The sequence below is a fragment of the Cherax quadricarinatus genome, chromosome 1, assembly GCF_038502225.1.
Source record: "Cherax quadricarinatus isolate ZL_2023a chromosome 1, ASM3850222v1, whole genome shotgun sequence".
NCBI classification, from domain to species: Eukaryota; Metazoa; Arthropoda; class Malacostraca; order Decapoda; family Parastacidae; genus Cherax; species Cherax quadricarinatus.
In genome coordinates this window covers 50,309,135-50,335,843 of record NC_091292.1, presented here as the reverse complement: position 1 = coordinate 50,335,843, position 26,709 = coordinate 50,309,135, and the positions used below count along the sequence as shown (strand labels likewise).

General features: G+C 40.0%; 1 protein-coding gene across 1 annotated transcript in view; it reads left to right on the top strand.

Annotated features, from left to right (window-relative positions):
* Positions 1 to 26,709, top strand: part of LOC128685469 (uncharacterized) — a 257,978-nt gene that overhangs the window by 169,629 nt on the left and 61,640 nt on the right. Inside the window, exon 4 of the mRNA XM_053772019.2 lies at positions 19,906 to 20,139. Coding sequence (XP_053627994.2) covers positions 19,906 to 20,139 — 234 coding nt within the window. The remainder of the gene's footprint in view (positions 1 to 19,905; positions 20,140 to 26,709) is intronic.

Genomic DNA, 26,709 nt, shown 5'->3' with positions numbered 1-26,709 from the left:
TATATTTATAGATGGGGTTGTAAGAAGAGTAAATGCGAGGGTCTTGGCAAGAGGTGTGGAGTTAAAAGATAAAGAATCACACATATAATGGGAGTTGTCACAGTTGCTCTTTGCTGATGACTCTCTTCTCTTGTGAGATTCTGAAGAGAAGTTGCAGAGGTTGGTGGATGAATTTGGTAGGGTATGTAAAAGAAGAAAATTAAAAGTGAATACAGGGAAGAGTAAGGTTATGAGGATAACAAAAAGATTAGGTGATGAAAGATTGGATATCAGATTGGAGGGAGAGAGTATGGAATAGGTGAATGTATTCAGATATTTGGGAGTGGACGTGTCAGTGGATGGGTCTATGAAAGATGAGGTGAATCATAGAATTGATGAGGGGAAGAGTGTAAGCGATGCACTTAGGAGTCTGTGGAGACAAAGAACTTTGTCCTTGGAGGCAAAGAGGGGAATGTATGAGAGTTTTACCAACGCTCTTATATGGGTGTGAAGCATGGGTGATGAATGTTGCAGTGAGGAGCAGGCTGGAGGCAGTGGAGATGTCATGTCTGAGGGCAATGTGTGGTGTGAATATAATGGAGAGAATTCGTAGTTTGGAAGTTAGGAGGTGCGGGATTGCCAAAACTATTGTCCAGAGGGCTGAGGAAGGGTTGAGGTGGTTCGAACATGTAGAGAGAATGGAGCGAAACAGAATGACTTCAAGAGTGTATCAGTCTGTAGTGGAAGGAAGGCGGGGTAGGGTCGGCCTAGGAAGGGTTGGAGGGAGGGAGTAAAGGTTTTGTGTGCGAGGGGCTTGGACTTCCAGCGGGCATGCGTGAGCGTGTTATATAGGAATGAATGGAGACAAATAGTTTTTAATACTTGACGTGCTGTTGGAGTGTGAGCAAAGTAACGTTTATGAAGGGATTCAGGGAAACTGGCAGGCCGGACTTGAGTCCTGGAGATGGGAAGTACAGTGCCTGCACTCTGAAGAAGGGGTGTTAATGTTGCAGTTTAAAAACTGTAGTGTAAAGCACCCTTATGGCAAGACAGTGATGGAGTGAATGATGGTGAAAGTTTTTTTTTCGGGCCACCCTGCCTTGGTGGGAATCGGCCAGTGTGCTAATAAAAAAATATATATATATAATTTATATAAATAAATATACAAGGTATGATATAGCACCTAGTGAAAGTTTGTTAGATTATGTATTGGTGGATAAAAGGTTGATGGGTAGGCTCCAGGATGTACATGTTTATAGAGAGGCAACTGATATATCGGATCATTATTTAGCTGTAGCTACAGTCAGAGTAAGAGGTAGATGGGAAAAGAGGAAAATGGCAACAAAAAATAAGATGGAGATGAAAGTGTATAAACTAAGGGAGGAGGAGGTTCGGGTGCGATATAAACAACTACTGGCAGAAAAATGGGCTGGTGCAAGTATGAGTAGTGGAGGGGGGTGAAGAGGGTTGGAATAGTTTTAAAAATGCAGTATTAGAATGTGGGGCAGAAGTTTTTGGTTATAGGAGGGTGGGTGCAGGAGGAAAGAGGAGTGATTGGTGCTATTATGAAGTAAAGTGTGTGATAAAAGAGAAAAAAGGTAGCTTATGTGAGGTTTTTACTAAGCAGAAGTGTGTAAGAAGAGTCGTGTATATGGAGAGTAAAAGAAAGGTGAAAGTGGTGAGAGAGTCCAAAAGGAGAGCAGATGATAGAGTGGGAGAGGCACTCTCAAGAGTGAGTTAAACAGGTTAAAAAAGCATAGGGAACGAATGGATTTGTCAGTTAAAAACAGAGTAGGGAATTAGTAGATGGGGAGATGGCGAGAATATTTTGAGGTGCTTTTAAATGTCGACGAAGAAAGGGAGGCGGTAATTTCATGCATTGGCGAGGGAGGTATACCATCTTTTAGGAGTGAAGAAGAGCAGGATGTGAGTGTGGGGGTAGGTGCATGAGGCATTATGTAGAATGAAAGGGAGTAAAGCAGCTGGAACGGACGGGATCATGACAGAAATGTTAAAAGCAGAGGGGGATATAGTGTTGGAGTGGTTGGTATTTTTGTTTAATAAATGTATGAAAGAGGGGAAGGTACCTAGGGATTAGCAGAGAGCATGTATAGTCCCTTTATGTAAAGGGAAGGGGGACAAAAGAGATTGTAAAAATTATAGAGGAATAAGTTTACTGAGTATACCAGGAAAAGTGTACGGTAGGGTTATTGAAAGAATTAGAGGTAAAGCAGAATGTAGGGTTGCGGATGAGCAAGGAGCTTTTAGAGTGGGTAGGGGATGTGTAGATCAAGTGTTTACATTGAAGCATATATGTGAACAGTATTTATATAAAGGTAGGGAAGGTTTTATTGCATTTATGGATTTAGAAAAGGCATATAATAGAGTGGATAGGGGAGCAATGTGACAAATGTTGCAAGTATATGGAATAGGTGGTAAGTTACTAAATATTGTAAAGAGTTTTTGAGGATAGTGAGGCTCAGGTTAGGGTGTGTAGAAGAGAGGGAAACTACTTCCCGGTAAAAGTAGGTCTTAGACAGGGATGCGTAATGTCACCATGGTTGTTTAATATATTTATAGATGGGGTTGTAAAAGAAGTAAATGCTAGAGTGTTCGGGAGAGGAGTGGGATTAAATTATGGGAATTGACACAGTTACTTTTTGCTGATGATACTGTGCATATGTGAGATTCTAAAGAAAAATTGCAAAGGTTAGTGGACGAATTTGGGAGTGTGTGTCTAAAGGTAGAAAATTGAAAGTGAACATAGAAAAGAGTAAGGTGATGAGGGTATCAAATGATTTAGGTAAAGAAAAATTGGATATCAAATTGGGGAGGAGGAGTATGGAAAAAGTGAATGTTTTCAGATATTTGGGAGTTGACGTGTCGGCAGATGGATTTATGAAGGATGAGGTTAATCATAGAATTGATGAAGGAAAAAAGGCGATTGGTGTGTCGAGGTATATGTGGAGAAAATAAAAACGTTATCTATGGAGGCAAAGAAGGGAATGTATGAAAGTAAAGTAGTACCAACACACTTATATGGATGTGAAGCTTGGGTTGTAAATGCTGCAGCGAGGAGGCGGTTGAAGGCAGTGGAAATGTCCTGTCTAAGGGCAATGTGTGGTGTAAACATTATGCGGAAAATTCGGAGTGTGGAAATTAGGAATAGGTGTGGAGTTAATAAAACTATTAGTCACAGGGCAGAAGAGGGGTTGTTGAGGTGGTTTGGTCATTTAGAGAGAATGGATCAAAGTAGAATGACATGGAGAGCGTATAAATCTGTAGGGGAAGGAAGGCGGGGTAGGGGTCGTCTTCGAAAACGTTGGAGGGAGGGGGTAAAGGAGGTTTTGTGGGCGAGGGGCTTGGACTTCCAGCAAGCGTGCGTGATCGTGTTTGGAGTGAATGGAGACGAATGGTATTTGGGACCTAACGAGCTGTTGGAGTGTGAGCAGCGTAATATTTAGTGAAGGGATTCAGGGAAACCGGTTATTTTTATATAGCCGAACTTGAGTCCTGGAAATGGGAAGTACAATGCCTGCAGTTTAGAGGAGGAGTTCGGGATATTGGCAGTTTGAAGGGATATGTTGTGTATCTTTATATGTATATGCTTCTAAACTGTTGTATTCTGAGCACCTCTGCAAAAACAGTGATTATGTGTAAGGTGAAAGTGTTGAATGATGATGAAAGTATTTTCTTTTTGGGTCACCCTGCCTCGGTGGGAGACGGCCGACTTGTTAATATATATATATATATATATATATATATATATATATATATATATATATATATATATATATATATATGTGTGTGTGTGTGGACGAGGGAATTGAACCATGGTCCAACACTCTACCCTCTATGTTAGCGTTTCTTTTTACCGTTGCGGAACCTTTGAAATAATTTTCATGTCTCAGAGAACCCCTGCTTAATTTTTTTGCATATTATTATTATCTTTCTCTTTTATCAACTTGCAGTTAATAAGGAAAATATATTTTTTCTGCTAACTGGTTTAAGCAAAAAATTACTTGCGATTTTCTCAGGTTATTGAAAATGCAAAAAAAAAAAAAAAATAGCGGAAATCAAACTGCTTGTTAAAAACACTTCATATAGAGGTTTTCTTTCACACAAAAAAAAAAATAACCATGTCTGTAAACACAAAAATAAACATAAATAACCAATATTATATGTAATGCATATTAACAGAACGAAAACAGATTACTACAATAACTTAATTGCTTAATGGCAGTGTTAAAAACGCATAGGATAAATCAAATAAAAATGTCATTTGAACAAATGTATTTTGGAAAAGAGGCCAAACGTTCGATTTTCATCCACAGTTATTGCAGGTGGGTTTCAATAAAACTTAATATTTGCTGATATCCTTGTATACTTTTAAGCCCCAGTAGTAGTTGATACACCTCAAGATTTCCTTATGCAACAAGATTTTTCCAAAGATTCAGTCTTTTAAATCCACGACTCTTATCATTTGAATACATTTTCTCCTGAGCCTTGCAGTGACTTGTTCAGCTAATTCATATTATGAAAAATGTTTGCTAAGTAGGATAGCCTCTGCAACCACTTTTCGCCTTCAAAACACTAAGCAAAATCTTACCTATTGTTTTCTTGAAAATATTCCTGAAATTCATCTTTCAACTAAAACATCCTATTTAGAACTCTTCCTCTACTCGGTCACCGCATTTCTTTATGTGCCATGAGATTTATGTGCTTCTAGTTGGTGAGAAATGCTATCTACTCGCCTGCTGCAAAACAAGAGAAGATAAATTATCTATACTCTATGTACATTATTTATGTATGAGACAATACATCAGCAACCACTAACCATGAATCATCAAGTTCAAAAATTTGAGAAACAAAGCTCATCTAGTGAGTCTTTGTGGCTCCTCATTAGGGGGAGGAAACATAACGGATTATGGTTACTACAGAGTAACAGGATGAGAAGATCCTGTTACATACATGGAAAAAGGTTACGCTAAATAAAAAAAAGGCACAATACCGTGACTGGAACAATACACAAATAACCCGGTCTAAATAACGCACAACAAACAACACAAATGGTCCAAGTTGGACCGAAACCTCTTCGTAAGCTCCTCTCTCCTATGTGCGGGTTATTTGTGTAAGGTTGCACTGTCAACATCAAAGCAAGAACCTCCTTTTCTATGGTGGCATAATTTCTATGGTGACTTTGGTTTTGCCGAGAAGCTTACTGGCAGTAATTGTCTTGCAACAATACATCAGCCTCAGTATCAGTTGCATCTACTTGAAGGGATAAAATGGCAATGCAAAATTAGGACTAATCAATACAGGATCACTAGTAAGCAGAGCTTTTACATTTTCAAATGCCCTCTGACGTCTCATTTCCCATATAAATTTGTGTTTTGGACTTTAAAGATCTGTGAGTGGGGAGATCACCTTTTAACAAAACTGGGCAGAACTTTCTGAAAAATGTTACCATGCACACAAAGTGCATCACTTCTTTTCGATTCTGTGGTACAGGGATATAGCCTCCACCCTGGCATTCACTGGGCCACTTTTATTTGCCCTAGAAAAGTCACCTGGGCTTATCTAAAAACTCTTTTTTGCCAAATTAACTGTAAGCTGGGCATAAGTGAGCCTAATAAAAAGTTCTCTCAGCTGTTTTTCATGTGCCACCCAAGAGTCGCAAAAAAAATAACAAGGTCATCATTATAACATCTCACTCCAGCTATGCAACATATAACATGTATCCTATGTTGAAAACAGGCAGGAGTGTTACTAAGCCCAAATAGAAGAACCTTGTATTGAAAAAGCCCATCTGGCATTTCAAGAACAGAGATGTCACTGGCACATGTGGTTAAAAGAATCTCATAATAAGCCTTCAACATGTCTAATTTACTCGCATATTTAGCTCCCCAACCACATCAGTAACAACATCCATTCTTGAAAGAGGAACACAGTCTGCCTTAGTTAATAAATTTTCCCTTGCAGCAGTCAGTGCACATCCTCATGGTGCCATCTGGTTTGGGAACCATTTGGCAGGGTGATGCCCACTCTCACTTGGTACTGCTAACTTATTGTCAAGTAGGAATTTCTCCTCCTCCATACTTGCTTTCTTTTGTGGGTTCGTTCTATAAGGGATCTGCCGAATTGGTTCAGCTTTCCCTACATCTGTATTATGGGGCTTTAAATTGCTCTTCTTAGAGATATCCCCAAACAGTTCCACAAAATTCGAGAGAAGCTTGAGGAATTGTTAGGAAAAACCCATTGCATTACCTTCACTAGACGTCCTCTTATCCCAGATATTCCATTGTATTTACATCGATCACATATTCCAGAATGTGATATGGTCAAATTTCTTGGCCTTCTCTTTGATCGCCGGTTGACATGGAAACCTCACATTTCGTCTTTGAAGGCAGCTTGCCATGGTCAGCTGAATCTCCTTAAAATTCTTGCTCATCGTTCATGGGGAGCAGATCGCCGGACTCGCCTCAGTTTGCTTTCCACCCTAGTCTTGTCCAAGCTGGATTATGGTGACCAAGTCTATTCTGAGGCTTCTACAACTCATTTTAAGTTAGATCTCCTTCATCATTAAGGTCTATGTTTATTCCTTGGTGCCTTTTATTCATCCCCTGTTGAAAGTCTCTATGCTGAGGCGAATTATCCTTCCTTAGCTAATAGTCAAGATGCTTATTGCCTTTGTTACTTTGCTCGCATGACCTTTATGTTCCTTCTACGTAAAGGTTGGTCTCAGATGTTAGTAGAAATTATTTGTTCGGTGCCCCTGCCTACTCCGACTGTTTTCTCTTTGTCTTCACTCCGGTCTTCTCTCCAGTTGCCTCCCTTGTATGTTCATTTAGCGTCTGCCTTTTCCCTTTCCCCTTGGGAGGTTCCAACACTTCGTGTCTGTTTTCCCCTACTGCCGTGCACCAAAGCCCTCCTGCTTATGACTGCTTCTCGCACTCTTTTTCTTGATTGCTTCCGGTCAAATGCTCATGCCATTGCTGTTTTTACAGATGGCTCTAAATCTTCTGACAGTGTTAGGTTTGCGGCAGTGTTCCCTGACAATGTTGTCCGAGGTCATTTGTTAGACTTGGCTAGTATTTTTACCGCCGAGTTGTATGCCATCCTCATGGCACTTCTGAGTATTACATAAGTCTCCTTCAACGTTTATGATTATTTCAGATTCCCATGGTGCTTTACAAGCCATTAAACAGTTTGATTCCTCTCATCCATTGGTCCTTCATATTCAACTATGGTTGTGCTGTGTGGTTAGCATAAACAAAGATGTCGTTTTTTGTTGGGTCCCTGGACACGTTGATGTACAGGACAATAAACACGCGGATGCTGCTGCGCGGTCAGTGGTACATGATCTTCCGGTTTCCTGTAGAGGTATTACATTCAGGGATTATTTTACAGTCATCTCTGCAGGTCTTTTCAGCCATTGGCAACAATGGTGGTCAGATATGCACCATAACGAATTGCACTTTATTAAACCATTTTTAGGTTTATGGCCATCTTACAACTGTTACCCCAACGACGCCTCTGTCTTACCACTCTTAGCATATCTTCCCTTCTTGCAGACGGCCCTGCCTTTGATTTACAATCACTTTTTTATTTTTTGTCAGCAACTGCTTTACTGTACGAACTTTGACACAGTCCTTCGCGTCCTTTCAAGCCCTTTTCTCCCCTCACCTCTGATCCCCGCTCCACCTAGCTGTTTATAGCCCTGGCTCTATTTTCTGCCCTGCAGTGCTGCATGACCCCTGTCGGTTTAGCGCTTTCTATGATTATAAAAATCCACAACCGTTGCTAAGGCCTATCATACAGTGTGTAGGGTCCTTTAACAAGGCTATATTACTAAGATTACACCTGTGGTTGCCTGCACATTAGTGTTCTGCCCCGGATCATCTATGTTAATGCTGGATTCCCCATTGTGGTAAATTCTATAGTTTTGGTCAAATATTTTTCGTCACAAAGTACAGCCCACTCTAACTTGCGTTTTGGGTATTACCAAGCACCGGCTCCAATGCTAGCACCTCCTCTCCAACTTCACTGCCTTGAAGTCAAATAGTCTCCTTATTTTGGTCTGGCTGTTGTGCAGGTTCTCAGATGTCAGGTGCTTCATATGAGCCAAACAGTCTCTGAAAATCAGGAAAAAAGCTCCGAGGGGGAAGCATCACGATCATTAAAACCCCTTGGTGACCATAGATCAGTTCGAAGGGATTATAGACTAACAATTCCTGAGCGCTGTCCCTCACAGCAAATGAAAGGGGAATACCCTCATAAAGAAAAACTTTCATTTTTGTCTTTTTAGATCACAAAGCCTCGGTGGGATACGGCTCGTTTGTTGAAAGAAAAAAAGAATACCCTCATCCCAGTCCTGGTACTGGGTACAATAAGCATACAGCAAAGTCTTGAGAGATTGGTGAAACTACTTCATCACCACTTCACTCTCTGGGTCATAGGCTGTAGATGTTGTCACTTGAACATGAAATTCCCCAGAACTGTGCGACAATGTCTAGATGTAAAATTTGACTCCTGATCTGTGTAAATTTCTTTACGGATGCCTACTTGAGTAAAAAAAAAATAACCAATGTTCTCATTACCACATACTAGTAATTATACATAGTAGGATGACCTCGGGAACCTAGTAGAAGACAAATAATAGTAAGTACTGGTTACCCATCTTAGTTTTGGGTAGTGGACCCACACAATCCACCACCAGCCGGCTAAAAGGTTCTCCAACTGCTGTGATTGGTTTAAGTGGGGCAGGCTTAATTCTCTGATTAGGTTTTCCTACCCTTTGGCAAACAGGGTATGTTTCTACATACTTAACCACTGACTTCCATACTTGAAGCCAATAAAGATATTTGGAAACTTTGTCCATGGTGTTTTTAATATCTAAATGTCTGCGCGTGGCAACATTATGGGCCAAACTCAAGACCTGAAACTTAAATAGCTTTGGCACAACCGCTTATTAGAGTGCACCTCTTGCTTCATCAGAAGATACTTCGTCAGATAGTTTCTCATTACAATACCTGTGAAAAAAGATATTTGAGAGGCTGCCTCCTCGGTAACTGCCGATGAACAAATAACCTTCAGGGTGTCATCTCAACCATGGGCCTCGAGTCAAGGTCACTCGCACTCCTATGCCAGCTCCCAGACCCCTACTCAAACTTGGTTCCACCTGGGTTGGTTCATCACTACCCTGAGTCTCCTGCATGCAAAACTCCAGGAACAAGTTTCCCAAACCCAAATTTTCTCTAGCATTAGAAGAATCAAGTAGAGACACAAAAGCTTTTTCCTTTAACATTTGCTTGCTTATTGCCCACTGTTTCCAGTGGGCAGTAAGCAGGCAAATGTTAAAGGGAAAAGCTAAGGCACAGTAACCTTAGCTTTTTCCTCCCAAACTTGTTATTCTGAGTCTTTCCAGAGTAAGGGTTCCTCACTTTCGAGAAGGCCCATCACAATATTACCTAACAGAAGGTCACAACCTTCAGAATGTATATCCTCCGTAATACCTACAGGTAAGTAACCAGACTGGTAATGAGACTCCACCCACAATTTATAAACTGAGACATAACACCTACCTTACCTTCATGTTGGGACAAGGCCAATGCGGAGTTACTTGAAGAGACTTTCATCCGAGGATCTAAAACAGATGGATTACCTGGTGTAAACCATACCTCAAGCGGGGATTAAACTCATGGCGAATGAGTCGTGAAACTCCAAGCCAGTGCGTAAGGCACTGGGCCAGCTGGCCACCCGCCACGAGTTCAGGCCTCACCCGTGGTATGGCTTATTTGCAATCGTGTCATTACGATTTCGTGAGTCAGTTACCTGGTGTACTTTGTGGTAAAACTTCAGTAATAGCTAGAGTGTGTGTGTAGCTGGTGTACGTGAGAGGACTGCAGCAGCCTGGTCCTTAAGTTGATATCATTCAGCAATATGGTTGGAGGTGGATCTGTTTATTACAATAAGTACACTGATAAGGTTAAAAGTCTCATACCCCTTTGGCATAGGCTGGGTCACTTGACCCTCGGCTCTTCCTTCCTGTTCCCTGTAATCCTTAACCTGTAACTGCTGACTTCTCCTTTCCTGGCCAGGTACTTGAGAATTAGGCTTATTAAAACTTGTGATTATTAGGTTGTGAAAAATTTGGCTTAAACTTTTGGAATTATTTATTCCTACTGGTTAGTGGAGAGAACATACCATTATTAGAAAGTTCTGGGTGATAACTACTCCCAACTCTAAAGCATGGTTAAAATCTTTGAAATCCTTTTCCTCAATATATACCTTATGGTCAGGAGGGACACACATTAAAAGGTTTTCTAACCAAATTAAGGTTAACCCTCATAATCATCTACCTCCCTCTTTCAAGCAGAATCATTTCCTTGGCAATGACATTTCCTTTCCGTATTCCATTAAAGACTGACCTACCTGAAACTTTAATCCTCTAAACTTCTGCCTATATCTCTCTGGCAACATATGATAAGCAAATAAAACATCCTTCAATTTTTCATTATCTGAAAATTCATGCTTATCTTGAGAACTGTCTTCTTGTAACCCATTACCAATTAACTGGGTTCGTGCTAATGTCGCCCATTCACTGTTTGACCAGTGCTGTGACCTAGCAGCTTTCTCAGGTAACGAGAAAAACTCTCTAGATCTTTCTCTCAGAATTTGGGAACAAACTTTATAGATTTATCCAAATTAAATATATCTACCCTGTTATCAAATTTGGTGTGATTAATTTTATACTTATTATTGCTTATAACACCTGGAGTTTATGTCCCAGGTAGGACTGATTAAAAAATAATTTACTGTAAAATATTTACAGCAAATAATAAACCTTTTACAGGGGTAATTAATGAACAATTATTTTTCAGCCTACCACTACTTGGAAAAGACCCGGGCCGGGAGAATACCGGCGAAAAAAAAAAAAAAAAAAAAAAAAAAAGGACCCAAATCGATACCATGCCTAACCCTTCTAGGGTAGGGTAGGTGCCTGAGTCCGAGCCTTTAGCTCATAAGACTGTCATCCCCATTTGCCCCCTTGGGCCGGGGATGGCAGACCAGAGAGGCCTAGCTTGTGGCTAGGCCTGGGGACAGTTGGTCCCAAAGATGAGGAGGTACTTGTGCCTCCTTCCATGGGAGACTTAGGTCTCAGACACTCCCTAAAGAGGGAGCCAAGGCCGGGCCACCACTTGGAAAAGGCCCGGGCCGGGAGAATACCAGCTAATCTTTAATAATAATAATAAGAGGACCCTAATAGAAATAAGTCACTTTGACTTTTTTGGGTTATTCTAGGTTCTCTACACATATGCTGCTATGTATGATAATCTGTGTAACTGTATTTGTGTGTACCTGAATAAATTTACTAAGGTACATGGTACCCCATGCTCTGCCAGCATGACCATTACGCCATGATGTTACACCTCCAAGAGCATTCCAATTTGCTACTGTTTATAAAATTATGGAGCATTTTCTTATGTAAACTTCCGCATAAAATGCAGTAACCTGCATTTTATGCGGATTTTCTTAGAGAAAAGACTAAACTTTTTACCAAATGGCAAAAGCCAGTGGGTGTTGATAAATTTAGTGATTTTGTGTATATGGTTTAGTCAGTAACTTCAGAAAAGGTCATTCTTCAGATGTTTGTATAATCCCTGAATATCACAGTCTAGCATTAATGACTGAAATGACTAAAATGGCACATGTTTGAAATCAATCACTATCTGTCCGATGGAGCACATTACTCTAAATCTTCCTCCCTATAGTACTCTAGTGATAAAGGCACCTAGGGAGAAAGTTCTTCAAATGTTATAAAGAGTGATGCTGTGAGTGAAGAGGAACTCTAATAAAAGGAACAGTCACAAGCAAGTGTCATCAAAGACAAAACCTCAGAGCCTTTGAGGCACAGATACTGTCACAAGATCGACCATTGTTTCGTCGACTGTTTCAAAATGGAAACATCAGGCAAATCCAGTAATGAGAAACCCGTATGTAACATTTCACCTGTAATATGCACTTGTTTTTCCCATGATGAGGATGAGAAATGCATGGAACCTTTTTATAGAGAAGTCAGATACCCCCCTCCCCACTCTCTCACAGCATATTGTGTATATGGACTTCAGTAAGGCTTTCGATAGAGTTCCACACCAGAGGCTATTGAGGAAACTTAAGGCACACGGAATAGGAGGAGAAATTTTTTCCTGGGTAGAGGCATGGCTGACAAATAGACAGCAGAGAGTTTGCATAAATGGGGAGAAATCGAATGGGGGCACGTCACAAGCGGTGTTCCTCAGGGGTCAGTGTTGGGCCCGTTGTTGTTCACAATTTACATAAACGACATAGATGAGGGAATAAATAGCGACATAAGCAAATTTGCTGATGACACCAAAATAGGCCGTCCAGTTCATTCTAATGAGGACACTAGAGCACTCCAGGATGTTTTGAATAGACTGTTGCAATGGCCGGAGAAGTGGCAGATGCAGTTTAATATTGACAAATGCAAAGTTCTAAATGCTGGACAGTTAAATAACCATGCCACATATAAAGTAAATGATGTAGATCTTAATACTACTGATTGCGAAAAGGATTTAGGAGTTCTGGTTAGCAGTAATCTAAACCCAAGACAACAGTGCATTAGTGTTCGCAATAAGGATAACAGAATTCTTGGCTTCATATCTAGAAGTATAAATAATAGAAGTCCTCAGGTTGTTCTTCAACTCTATATATCTTTGGTTAGGCCTCATTTAGACTATGCTGCTCAGTTCTGGTCACCGTATTACAGAATGGATATAAATACTCTGGAAAACGTACAGAGGAGGATGAGTGATAATCCCATGTATCAGAAATCTTCCCTATGAGGATAGACTGAAGACCCTGAATCTGCACTCTCTCGAAAGGCGTGGAATTAGAGGGGATATGATCGAGATGTATAAATGGAAAACAGGAATAAATAAGGGGATGTAAATAGCGTGCTGAAAATTTCCAGCCAAGACAGGACTCGCAGCAATTGTTTCAAGCTGGAAAAATTCAGATTCAGGAAGGATATAGGAAAGCACTGGTTTGGTAATAGAGTTGTGGATGAGTGGAATAAACTCTCGAGTACAGTTATAGAGGCTAAAACGTTGTGTAGTTTTAAAAATAGGTTAGATAAGTATATGAGTGGGTGTGGGTGGGTGTGAGTTGGACCTGACTAGCTTGTGCTGCTGGGTCTGGTGCCGTGCTCCATCCTTGAGTGGAGGTGACCAGACTGGGTGGGTCATTGGTTTAATCCGGTGGGGGGGGGGGACATGGACCTGCTCCGCATGGGTCAGTAGGCCTGTTGCAGTGTTCCTTCTTTCTTATGTTCTTATGTTTTAAGAAAGGAGGAACACTGCAGCAGGCCTGTTGGCCCATACATATAGGTTAGTCAAGGTTCTCAACGTTATTTACAAGCTAAGAGCTGTTACCTACAACAGATCATTTGAAAACTTTTTATAGTTAAGTTGTATACAGATAGGGAACAGAATGAAGTTGGAGCCATTTGTGGGCCAGCAATTTCATTTGGTCAGTTGACTTTATTTCGTTGATGTCGTTATGCTGTATTAACATGTTTCAGACACGAATCATCCTATGAATAAATTATCTCAGATGAAGTGATATTCTGGAGAAGAGTACAGTCAGAGTGTAGTTACTCTCTGCTGCCCATCTTGTTGTGTTGAAGTTTGCTTCTCGCTGTCCTTGGAGTGCAGCCGAATGTGGTACCTGACAGTATTGGCTTTGTACATAACAGTAAGTACAACCACATTCCTCCTGTGTTGAAGACTTTGCTGAAATGTCATATCTGCCCAGACTGGCTCCAAGCGAGAGATGATCCGTCTTGCTCTGTTCTTTATTCTATCAAGAGCTCCCAGATGAGACCTTCAGGCAATGACAAGAAAGTGCCTTTGTGCTTCATACAGATTCTTGCAATCTCTGATGTCAAGCAGACGTGAGATACGTCTAAGTGCTGTAAATTTACTGGCAGCTTTGCTTGGACGATTTACAATGTGGTTCTTCATAGTCAGTTTGGAGTCAAGTTTCTCCCCAAGGATATCAACATCCCCGGGTACCAACACTCCCATTTATAGACATTAATAGACATTAGCATTACTAGAGCATTACTATGACAGTATTGCTCTAGCATTACTGTGCCAGTAATGCTCTAACATTATTGCCATAGTGCACCGAGACCATCATTTGTTTTCTCAGGAGCAAATGTGTACCTTCCAAACTTGCTGTATATATCAGTTAAAGGAATGGGTAGTGGGATTTTATGGGTACTCGCATACCAGGGTCTTTTCCAGATGACAACATGCCATCTGGAAAAGACCGGGGCCGGGATAAGACCGTCGAAGCGACTACAGTACAGTCACACAGACATTTGGTATACATCATTCTTTGTAAATTATTGACTTCTTTATTAATTGCACCTTTCCTAGTATTCTTTCTTTATGGTCAAGTACAATAGGTTTTTGAACAGTACTTCTCTCGTTCTTCTCCCCTTTACTTATTCACTATGTTCATTTCTGTTCTGTTTTACCCTGGAAAATACCGATGATTCGAGTATGCCTCTCCTTTCCCTTTGCAAACTCTCTTATGTCTGGTATTGACATGCGCTCCCTCTTCCATAATCAGTTTTAAATTATACTCGCATGCAGCTTCTCTGTAACTGTTAGTTCTAAGTCCTCTGAGGCAAGATCTGCAGCTATTTTGTCCGGAATGTGAGACACAGACGATTAAAAGATTTAGTTGGTATTTTCATGGCACAAGTATACACCACTCGTGCAGATATCATATAAGTTGTGCAAGAAAGGTATACAATACCGACTCCAAGGCTGAGGGACTGATTACCTCATCTTTTGTATATAGTTCTACTGTCTTCTAGTTATGTCCTAGAATCTGTATTGATAAAGCCACTGGATGGCGAAACGTCTACAATAAAGATAACCAGATGTTGCACATGTGTCTTAGCTTTCGTCTTGTCGGTATTGTATACCTTTCTTGCACAACTTGTCAGACACTGCAACATCATGGAATCTTGGTTCAGAGGACATCTACATGACTCTTCACGGCTACTACAACTAACCATCACTTTGGGTATGACCTACTTCCACTGGGGAATCCCGCCTACCAGTGACTATGCCCTCGTCTGCTACACGTCCCTATCCGCAGACGCCTATATAAGCGCCAGCCACCTTGCCTGTGCTTCAAAATCTGTACAACCACGGTGGTCTTCACACCAACTCCATGGCTGAGGGACTGATTACCTCATCTTTTGTATAGATTTCTACTGTCTTCTAGTTATGGCCTAGAATCTGTATTGATAAAGCTTTGAATGGCGATACGTCTACAATAAAGATAACCAGATGTTGCACATGTGTCTAATTTTCATCAGATATCTTACACACTGATTTTCTTCCTGCTTCTATCGTTACAATCTCTTAATCTCTAAGTTCTTAATAACATTGGCTCCTCTCAACCAATCGTCCTTCTCATTGACGGTTCCTGAATAGCCTCTGCAGCATGGATGAACACGTTGTCTTCTGACGAGTTCATGCCATTCTGGCGTCCAGGGTAATGAACTTGCAGACTCTTCTGCACTTTTCACAGTCAATCTCACGGAGGAAAATGCCGTATTTAGATTTTCTCCACTTTGCCTAAGAGCATTCGGGATCGATAGCAGCATCTTTGTCCAGATGTTTTTGATCCAATCACAGTTTGGTGCTTGGTCAACTTTTCGTCATTTTTCGACTTTGGAAATGGTCCGTGTACTACTGCGTATTTTGACCATACAAGACTCCCACATAGCTATCACATAGAGAGGCACCGACGCCTCTCTCTGCAATTTGTTAGATCCCTTTTGAGTCAAACACCTTTGGATTAATTGTACCATTTATCAGAGATCAGCTAAATTTTCGCTGTTTTTTCAGGGCGTGAGCGCTCTCACTTGGTCTGCTCTCCTGTACCAAGAGCCCTACTTGAAATGCAAACTCGGACTGATTGAAAGTGACTAGTTATGCCAATTATGACTTTTCTTGTCACACTAATGCTCTTTGCCAATAGTTTCCCTCACTCTTGTAGAACTTTTGACCCATATATATATGACGAATTTTGGGAATACAATAATAATTCTCAGTTACATGCCTTGATGCCAATGAGCTTCTCATTGGTTTCCTCCGCAAACACGGTACTTGCCCTGGTTCAGGATGTCCTCCTGTGGAAAGTGCCACCTCAGGCACCTGAACCCACTCCAACAGATCTCATCTCATCAGACAATATCTTGGAAGCAATTAAAGCAACAAGTACCAGGACACTCGCCCATATTCCCAAAGCAGCCCATCCACACACAGCTGGGAAACTTACAGACCTCCTGAAAAAAGTATACGATGGTTCCACTATCTTAAATGCTCCACCAACCATCAAGGCATGGCACAACTTGCTACTTTTTGGCAATGTCTGCTTAGCTGTGCCGGGAAGAAGGGGAAAGAGGCTAACCTCAATGATAATTAAATCCTTAAGAGATTTTCCTAGAGCTGATAACCTCATTCGCCTTCCCCGTCAACACAAAAAGGGAGAGGCAGAACCCCCACTCACTCCACTGACAGTGAAAAAGTCAGAGTCCAGGTGAGCAAGAAAACTGAAGAGGGCAACACAGTGGGGGCAATCAGAATTATTACCAGTGAAGATATAGTTGCTCCCAGGGATGCTGATACGGCTGAAGCACTTAGAGAAAAGCTCCCTGCCAGGGAAACCAGTGGCACCAACAGTTCCAACACCTCTGTCCGCACTGTGAACCATTGATTGTGGAAGACTCAGACATTTACAAAGCAATAAAGTTGTTCCCATTGGGCTCTGCTGGGGGTTACACTGGAATAAGGCCACAGCATTTAAAGGAAATGGTTAATCCAGTTATTGGGGAAATTGCAGAGACACTGCTTTCAGAGATCACAAGGTTCGTCAACAATTCCTCGGCTGGTTTGATTCCTGATGAAATTAGACCTTTTTTGGTGCAACACTTTGTGCACTTAAAAAGAAGGATGGAGGAATTTGGCCAATTGCAGTAGGCAACACGTTACGCCGCCTCATATCCAAAGCTGCTGTCCGAAGTATTCGTGCACAGGCAGCCATGATGCTTCAACCAAACCAGCTTGGCTTTGGGGTCTCTCAAAGAAGTGAAGCAGCGGTTCATGCAACAAGGGCATATATCAACAACCTGCCTGAGGACAATGCTGTGTTAAAATTAGATTTCAAGAATGCATTCAATCTCCTGAAAAGAGACGTGGTATTAGCAGTGGTACAAGAACATTTCCTTGGTCTCTTCCCTTTTGTTGCAGCTGGGTATAGCAAGGAATTAATGCTTCACTTTGGAGAGCATGAAATCACATCATCGGAGGGTGTCCAACAAGGAGATCATCTTGCACCATTTCTCTTCTGTATAGCAGTTAGGGAAATCACAGTCAGACTGACCAGCGAGCTAAACATTTGGTTCCTAGATGATGGCACACTAGCACGTACAAAGGAGTCCCTCCTACACGATCTTACACAGGTAATGACACGGGGACAGAAAATGGGTCTCATCCTGAATCCATCCAAATGTGAAATCATCTCAGTCAGTCAATAAGTGATTAATTGCAGTGAGATCAAAACTATCAGGAGCAGCAGTCATTGCCCCCACAAACAGTGTCTTGCTAGGAGCACCTCAGGGAAGCAGTGCCATTGACTTAATTCTCAGGAAGAAATTGGAAGAGTTAAGGAGAATAGAACAACGAATAGGCAATCTGGACATCCACGATGCCTTGTACCTTCTCACAAAGTGCTTGAGTCTGCCCAGGTTGACATATTTCTTAAGATGTGCACCTTCATATGATAACCCTATACTGCACGAATATGACAGTATCCTGAGGCAGATTTTTACGAAAGTACTAAACCTTACTTCTAGAAGACGGGCAGTGGAACCAAGCTACACTTCCAGTCAGACTAGGAGGCATTGGTGTCCGCAAGTCATCACAGATTGCGCTACCTGCTTTTCTGTCCTCATGTATTGCATCCAGAGGGCTTGTAGCAGCGATTCTCCCTGAACATCTTAGGGACAAGATTGGAGTCCAGGACCAAAAGTTCATTGACGGAGCCATGATCTGGGATAATCTAACGGGCTCTGAAACCAGACCTGCTCCCTCCAACAACTACAGTCGCACTGGGATGGCCTGATAGTGGAGAAAATAGCCTTAACAATGCTTTAGTGTCAGGGAAGGATAGGGCCCGCCTCCTGGCAGTGAGATCCCCTCATGCAGGGGACTTTCTGTTGGCTGTTCCCAACTCTAGCCTTGGCACACGTCTCGACCCACAGACCATCCACATCGGTGTTGCCCTTCGACTTGCCGCCCCTATTCTCGCCGAACACAGGTGTATTTGTGGCAGTGAAGCAGCAGACTGATTCGGGTACCATGGTCTTATGTGCCGTAAATTCGAGGGAAATATTGCAAGACATGAGGAGGTTAATAACATTATCAAGAGGAGCCTCACAACAGCTGGATGCCCAGCAATAAGGGAGCCACCCCAGCTGTGCAGATCTGATGGCAGCCAGAAGCGTCCAGATGGTATCACCCTTCAAGCCTGGACAGACGGGAAACAGGTGGTGGGTGGTGTGGGACTATACCTATCTCCAATACACCATGGAGGAAGGAGGGGCAGCTGCCAGCTTCAGGGAGTCCCAGAAGTCTAGAAAATATGGAGAACTTGGCCATCATTATATGTTTGTTCCCATAGGCTCAGAGACCCTTGGCTCATGTGGAAAGAATGCATCTAAATTCTTTAAGGAGCTGGGAAAAACATTCATCAGGGTAACTAGGGATCCCAGGGCAGCTAGTTTTCTGTTCCAGCGGCTCAGTGAGGCTGTTCAAAGGGGTAATGCCTGCTGTATTTTGGGCACACGCCCCAGCTCTGAGGAGCTGGATGAGATTTTCGCCTTAAAATCAGTGATACACACGTAACAACATGTACCGTATATGCCACCTTTATATCAACAATGTATTCCTATTGGTAAAATAAAATACGAAAAGATGGGGTGGGAGGGGAAGTGGAATATTCAAACGACTTCAGGAAAAAATCCAAATACTCTTCCTTGAAGCCTTTTTATCCACTTCTCCGAGGCTATGGGTCCCACAATTTACACCAGACGTGGACCCCATCATATTATATTATATATATATATATAATATATATATATATATATATATATATATATATATATATATATATATATATATATATATTAATAATAATAATTTTAACAAGTCGGCCAGCTCCCACCAAAGCAGTGTGACCCAAAAGGAAAATACTTTCATCATTATTCAACACTTTCACCTCATACATAATCACTGTTTTTGCAGAGGTGCTCAGAATACAACAGTTTAGAATCATATACGTATAAAGATACACAACATATCCCTCCAAACTGCTAATATCCCGAACCCCTTCTTTAAAGTGCAGGCATTGTGCTTCCCATTTCCAGGACTCAAGTCCGGCTATATAAAAATAACCGGTTTCCCTGAATCCCTTCACTAAATATTACCCTGCTCACACTCCAAGAGCTCGTCAGGTCCCAAATACCATTCGTCTCCATTCACTCCTATCGAACACGCAACCATATGAGGTTCCTAAAAATATGCATGCTTACTGAAGTACATATACTAAGGCACCTCATCATATCCCTGCATACTGAGGTATTTCAACATATGTCTACACATTTAGGTATCTCTTCATATACTAAGGAAACCCTTCATAATCCTGTGTACTTGGATACTGTGTTGTATACATACAAAAGATCCGCAACATATACCTGCTAATTGATGTGTATCAACATAAACACGCATAATGAATTACTATGCTTTCTGCTCTCAGATCTGTCTGTGGGCGTAGTTTGGGCGTGGGATGCAGACGACGAACAGGAGGGCACCAACGCCCGCCTCACTTACAGTATAGACAAGAATGTGATTGAGGAACTGTCTGGTCGACCCATCTTCACAGTGGATCCCCTGAGCGGCCTTATCCGCACAGCGATCTGTTGCCTCGATCGTGAGACCACTCCCGAGTACCACATCCAGGTGGTTGCCCACGATGGTGGCGGCCTCAAAGGTGAGTTGGGATGTTACCTATAATTCCCAAATAACCCGCACATATAAGAATGATATTTATCACGACGTTTCAGTCCGACTTGGATTAGTTTATGGTCCAAGTCGGACCAAACGCCCTAAGTTTCATACTCCTATATGCGGGTTATTTGTGAATGATTCCAGTCATGGTATTGTGCCTTTTAGTTCTCCATGTGACCTATAACGTTTAACAACCTCAGTGGTAAATTGAGGGATAAACTGTCATTTGAATTTAGGGATGATATTAAAGACGGTGTTATGTTGAGTGGCGGATCATTTCATAGATATTAGATAATCTAGAATGCAGGTAAAGACAATGTGCAATTCAGGACATTTATCAGAGAAAACGTCGAGCCATGTGTGGCATGTTTACCCATTTATCGGTTGATCATTCATACAGGATTGTGTGAACTTGATTGAATTGTGCAAGTATAACTGCTTATATTTTGAGAGAATAAATATAAACCTCATTTTAAGCTAATTTTGGGCTCATTCATAAGCGCTAGTTAGTGTTTATATGGGGGACTTAAATCCAACAGTATCGTAACCACCATCTTCACATGGATGCGATACACAGACGATAGTTTATAATTATTATGCCCAAAAGTCTTTTCAGTGTGTATCAGTATTGATGAACCTACTATTAAGTTTACTCCAGATGAGGAGGACAACCAACAACTTTCTCTCAGGTGATAATTCTTCTTAAGGTTTTCCGGAAACCTACTTACAGGAGTGATGTGTTTCATTTCTTCTCCCATAATGACAACAGAACTAAGAAGAAAAGTGATTTCTTCCTCAGGGCTTTCAGAGTTTTCAGTCTGCAATTCAACGACGAATACACACTTCTTACTACCTTCCAACACTTTCCCTACACTTCATTCACAACATAAGAAAATGTGCGCCACGGATCCTCAACAAGACTAACATCGAAATGGTTGACTGGGGACCTAGACATACTGTGATGCCATTAACAACGTACCGATTAACGTATCAAACACGCTCGACAATAAAATTATTAAAAATTGCCATTACTCGTAGACATCCTTAAAAAAGCTTAGTTCAGGGGAATACATTATAATATGTAGGAATACGAAAAATAAGGTTGAATCAGCTAGGTCATTGAAATTTAGGATCAGAGAACAGAAATACGTCTGTAGCTACGATGACCGTAGCAACACCTGTATCAAACACGAGAACAGTCAAGAATACTTTATGAAGAGCAATAAGGCTAAATTATTCAATTGTGAAAGTGATATACATAGATAAAAATATATGGAGGTCGTCTAATTACTATTACTAACAGCAATTAACAGGCTGTTATCCGGCAGTTTCAGCATATCCAGAATCTTCGCAAACAGGATATCGCACAAAAAAATGATAATGCCAGTACGTGGTATCCAACTACCAGCAGCTCTACTACTACTGTCACTACCTTCCTCTTCGTGTCACCATTCTTCTGGCAGTACATGTGCAGGTGACTCGTGGCCTGGAAGGCAATGCTCTCGCTTCACACAAAGTGTCCGTGGTTCGATTCCTGGCAAGGGTGGAAACATTGGGCGTGTTTTCTTACAACTGTTGTCCCCGTTCACCTAGCAAACAAATAGGTACCTGGGGGACAAGACTGAGAACCCCAGTGGAAATAAGACAGTCCCTCCATGACGGACTGACTTTCTTGGGTTATCCTGGGGGCTAACCCTCCAGGGTTAAAATTCCGAACGAAATCTTGTTTTACGTGTCTCCCTGTGTCGGCCTTTCCATATCTTTCAAAACTAGTAATTTAGTACATATTATAGTTTCAAAAATGACGGAAGAACTCAGTAATAGTACATTGGAAAGTTTAGTGGTGTGTAATTAAGCTTAGCTGATACTGGAACTCTTAAAAGTGATTTAGAGAGGCTAAGTATCATGGTGGACGGAGGAGCCATCAGGATGTATTTTAGAAAAGGCAATACCATAAGAGTCGAAAATCCAATTTTCATGGTTGATGACTTCAAATACCTGTGAAAAGTATAGGTAGCAGGGATGAAATCAAATGAGATTGTGATAGAAAACCGACATAGAAGCACAAGGAAAAACACAAAACTGTTCCACATCTCCAACAGGAGCAAAAAGACATTAAAGGAAAATGTAACTAGGCAGACTAATGAATCGATCAAACAATTATTCATTTAATATGTAACACCAATCACTGAATAAACTTCACTTGTAAAGCTCATATAGTTGATAAATAAGACATATTCGTAGCGCTTGGTTATCTTTGTTGCTGGAATATTTCGCCTCTACAACAGGCTTCTTCAGTTGAATACGAGAATGGGTAGAAGTTTTGAGGCGATCAGTCCGTCACCCTCGGTGGGAGGTGGTCAGTCCATTATAAGTCTCGTTACAAGACAGGTACCGGATATGAGAAACAAAATATATAATGGAAGACAGTACAAAATGAGCCTGATGACTCTCAATAAATGACGATCAGGAGGAAACATGATGAAGATGAACAAAAAAATTTTGGCGCATAGGGTGGGCAATACAACTTTCCACATACTAATATAAAAAAACACTTTTGCTATTGCAAACATTTACACATTAACATATAAGTATTGCTACTTCGCAGAAAAAAAAAAACATTTTTTTTCACAAATCTTCATAAAACTTATATTTTGTCTACTTTTCACGTATCTGTACTCAAAAAGAAAGACTTTCATCGTGATGTAATTTTATACCATTTATCTGCAACTCTGGAAGCACTCAGAGAATGAACGTCCCTCACCAGGACACAGATGAGGGAAGACAAGTGGAAACTCGACACGCAAATCTGTGTTCATTGTGAAAGACTTGAAAGTTTACTGATCCAATAACAGACGTGAAAATCACTTCCTCAAAACCATTGATACAACAAGCTAATATACAGTTTAGAAGTGATCCTAAGATCTGCAGCTCACAGTAAGCAAGTTTAACTACGTGATTAAAGCTGGGAATACAGCATGGTAATTATACACAGATGAAACAGACTGTCTAGGAACATATAATTATTTTTGAAATCCAATAATATCTTGGACACTTCACAATACTTGAATCTGTAGTTCTTCCATATGATCGTAAATCTCTCAGGAATATTCTATCACTCCTTGTAAAACGTCTACAACTCATCTTGATTGTTTCTTCTGTTGTTCTTGGATTTCTTTCATCAATGTGTCTAACATGTAGTAATGTTAGTAATGTCTGGCGTTTTAGATACGCAATAATGTGCTGTTTAGTCTTCAGGTCGTAGGCATGAATATGTGTACATTTCAGGACATTTGTTAAAAGAAAGGTATCGCCACGAGTGGCGAAGTTAGTAGCAATACAGTGATATATATATATATATATATATATATATATAATATATATATATATATATATATATATATATATATATATATATATATATATATATATATATATATATATATATATATATATATTTATATATATATATATAAATAAATATATATATATATATATATAATATTTATATATATATATATATAAATAAATATATATATATATATATATATATATATATATATATATATATATATATATTATATATAAATAAATATATATATATATATATATATATATATATATATATATATATATATATATATATGCAATAAGATCACAGTAAACAGGTGATTTCAGAATATGCAAAACAACCACTCTGAAAGAATAGAGAAATTCCAAGCGCTTTCGTGACTACTCACATTATCAAGGAACTATGAAAGTAAAGCATCCAAGGAAGGTATATAAGGGGGTCTGGCCAACACCTCACTATCAGATCCCACAACGGTTAAACACCTGACGCGCGCCGGCCCAACTGGACAGGTCCTTTGCACAACCACCAACAAACTATTCTACTCAAGAAAATTTTTAAAATTATTATTTGTCCAGTGTATTATTAAATTCTTCCCAAATTCTATTAATTATAAATGGATCTAATTTATATAAACCAAAGGAAATATTCATATTATTGTCAAAACTGCTTTTTATGAAACAAGATTCAATTATATTCCTGTCGACCATGGACTTGCTTGATACTACTTTCTCAACTTTTTGAAAATCAATTGGATGGTTAAAATCTCTTACATGAATAAATAGAGCATTGGAATCTTGTCCAGTTCTAATGCTATATTTATGTTGTTTTAATCTTAGTTCGAGATTTTTACCAGTTTGACCGTAATAAACTTTATCGCAAATTTTACAAGGAATCTTATAGACACATCCATCAGCATTTTGGGGGGAATTCTTTATCAAAAGTTTTTTTTACTGTATCAAGATTTTTTTAATACAACTTTAATATTAAAAGTCTTAAGAAGAGAAGGCATATCAACCAAGTTTTCATGGTAAGGGAGAGCCAACATATTTTTAGTTGAATAAGGCTGGTTGTCCCTTTTTGGATTGTAAAAAGTATTTCTAGCAACTTTAAAAGATTTATCAATTACATTTCTTGGGTATTTTAAATCATTACCTATTTCATAAATTTTGGATATTTCCTCATGTATGAACTCAGGACTACAAATTCGTAAAGCTCTCAAAAACATTGATGAGAAAACAGACAGTTTGACTCTATGTTGATGCGAAGAATAATAGTGGACATAGGAACAGTTATTTGTAGGTTTTTTGTAAATTTTAAATTTGAATTCATTATTACCCTTAATAATTAAAACATCTAGAAAAGGAAATGAGTTATTTTCTTCAAACTCAACAGTAAAGTTTATGGAATGGGCTAAGCTATTTAATTTTCCAAGGAAATGGTGTATATCTACATTTTTGGGCATAAGACACAAAATATCATCAACATATCTGAACCATTTAGCTCTATTAGGGAGGATTGTGTTAAGCAATCTTGTTTCAAAAAATTCCATGTATAGGTTACTAAGAAATCCTCTTTCACCTGTTCTTAGTAACCTATACATGGAATTTTTTGAAACAAAATTGCTTAACACAATCCTCCCTAATAGAGCTAAATGGTTCAGATATGTTGATGATATTTTGTGTCTTATGCCCAAAAATGTAGATATACACCATTTCCTTGGAAAATTAAATAGCTTAGCCCATTCCATAAACTTTACTGTTGAGTTTGAAGAAAATAACTCATTACCTTTTCTAGATGTTTTAATTATTAAGGGTAATAATGAATTCAAATTTAAAATTTACAGAAAACCTACAAATAACTGTTCCTATGTCCACTACTCGAAGCTATAATCTAGGTGAAGTAGAGCTTGATCATACAGAATGTGAAAAAGACTTGGGAGTCATGGTAAGCAGAAATCTAAAGCCAAGACAGCAGTGCCTTAGTGTGCGCAACAAGACCAACAGATTACTTGGATTTATCTCAAGAAGTATAAGTAACAGAAGTCCAAAAGTTATTTTACAGCTCTATACATCACTAGTGAGGCCTCATTTAGATTATGCTGCTCAGTTTTGGTCCCCTTACTACAGGATGGATATAGACTCATTAGAGAACATACAGAGAAGAATGACTAAAATGATTTACTGTGTAAGGAACCTCACGTATGAAGATAGACTCAAAGCCTTAAATCTCCACTTTCTGGAGAGGCGTAGAATGAGGGGAGATATCATTGGTATTCGTGTAGTTAGTTGACGGGGTGTATCAGGGAGATAAGATGTTTTCTAATGGTAGTTTTGAAGGTGATGAATGTGTCTGCAGTTCTAGAGTTCTCAGGTAGGGTATTCCAGATTTTAGGGCCTTTGACATACATTGAATTTTTGTAAAGGTTTAGTCGGACACGGGGAATGTCGTAGAGATGTTTGTGTCTGGTGTTATGCCTGTGGGTTCTGTCACAACTATCAAGAAAGCGTTTTAGGTCAAGGTTGATATTAGAGTTTAAGGCCCTGTAGATATAGATAGCACAGTAGTAAGTGTGGATGTACTGAACTGGGAGTAAGTTTAGATCTTTGAAGAGTGGGGGGGGTGTGCTGCCAGGGATGGGATTTAGTGATTATTCTTACTGCAGCTTTTTGTTGGGTTATTATTGGCTTTAGGTGTGTTGCTGCAGTTGATCCCCAAGCACAAATAGCATAGGTGAGGTATGGATAAATAAGTGAGTGGTATAGTGTGAGAAGGGCATTTTGCGGCACGTAGTATCGTATCTTGGAGAGGATCCGAACCGTTTTGGATACTTTTTTGGCTATATGCTGGATATGGGTGCTGAAATTCAGGTTGTTGTCAAGGTATAAGCCTAGGAATTTCCCCCCATTATTTCTGGTAATTAGAGTGTTGTCAATCTTAATGTTAATTTGTGCATCTCCTGCTCTGCTACCAAACATAATATAGTAAGTTTTGTCAGTGTTAAGCGTAAGTTTATTGGCTGTCATCCAAGTCGATATTTTAATCAGCTCCTCATTCACAATGGTGTTGAGGGTGGCAAGATTAGGGTGAGAGATGACATAAGTCGTGTCATCAGCAAAGAGAATGGGTTTCAGGTGTTGGGATACGTTTGGAAGGTCATTGATGTATATGAGGAAGAGCAGGGGACCAAGGACACTTCCCTGC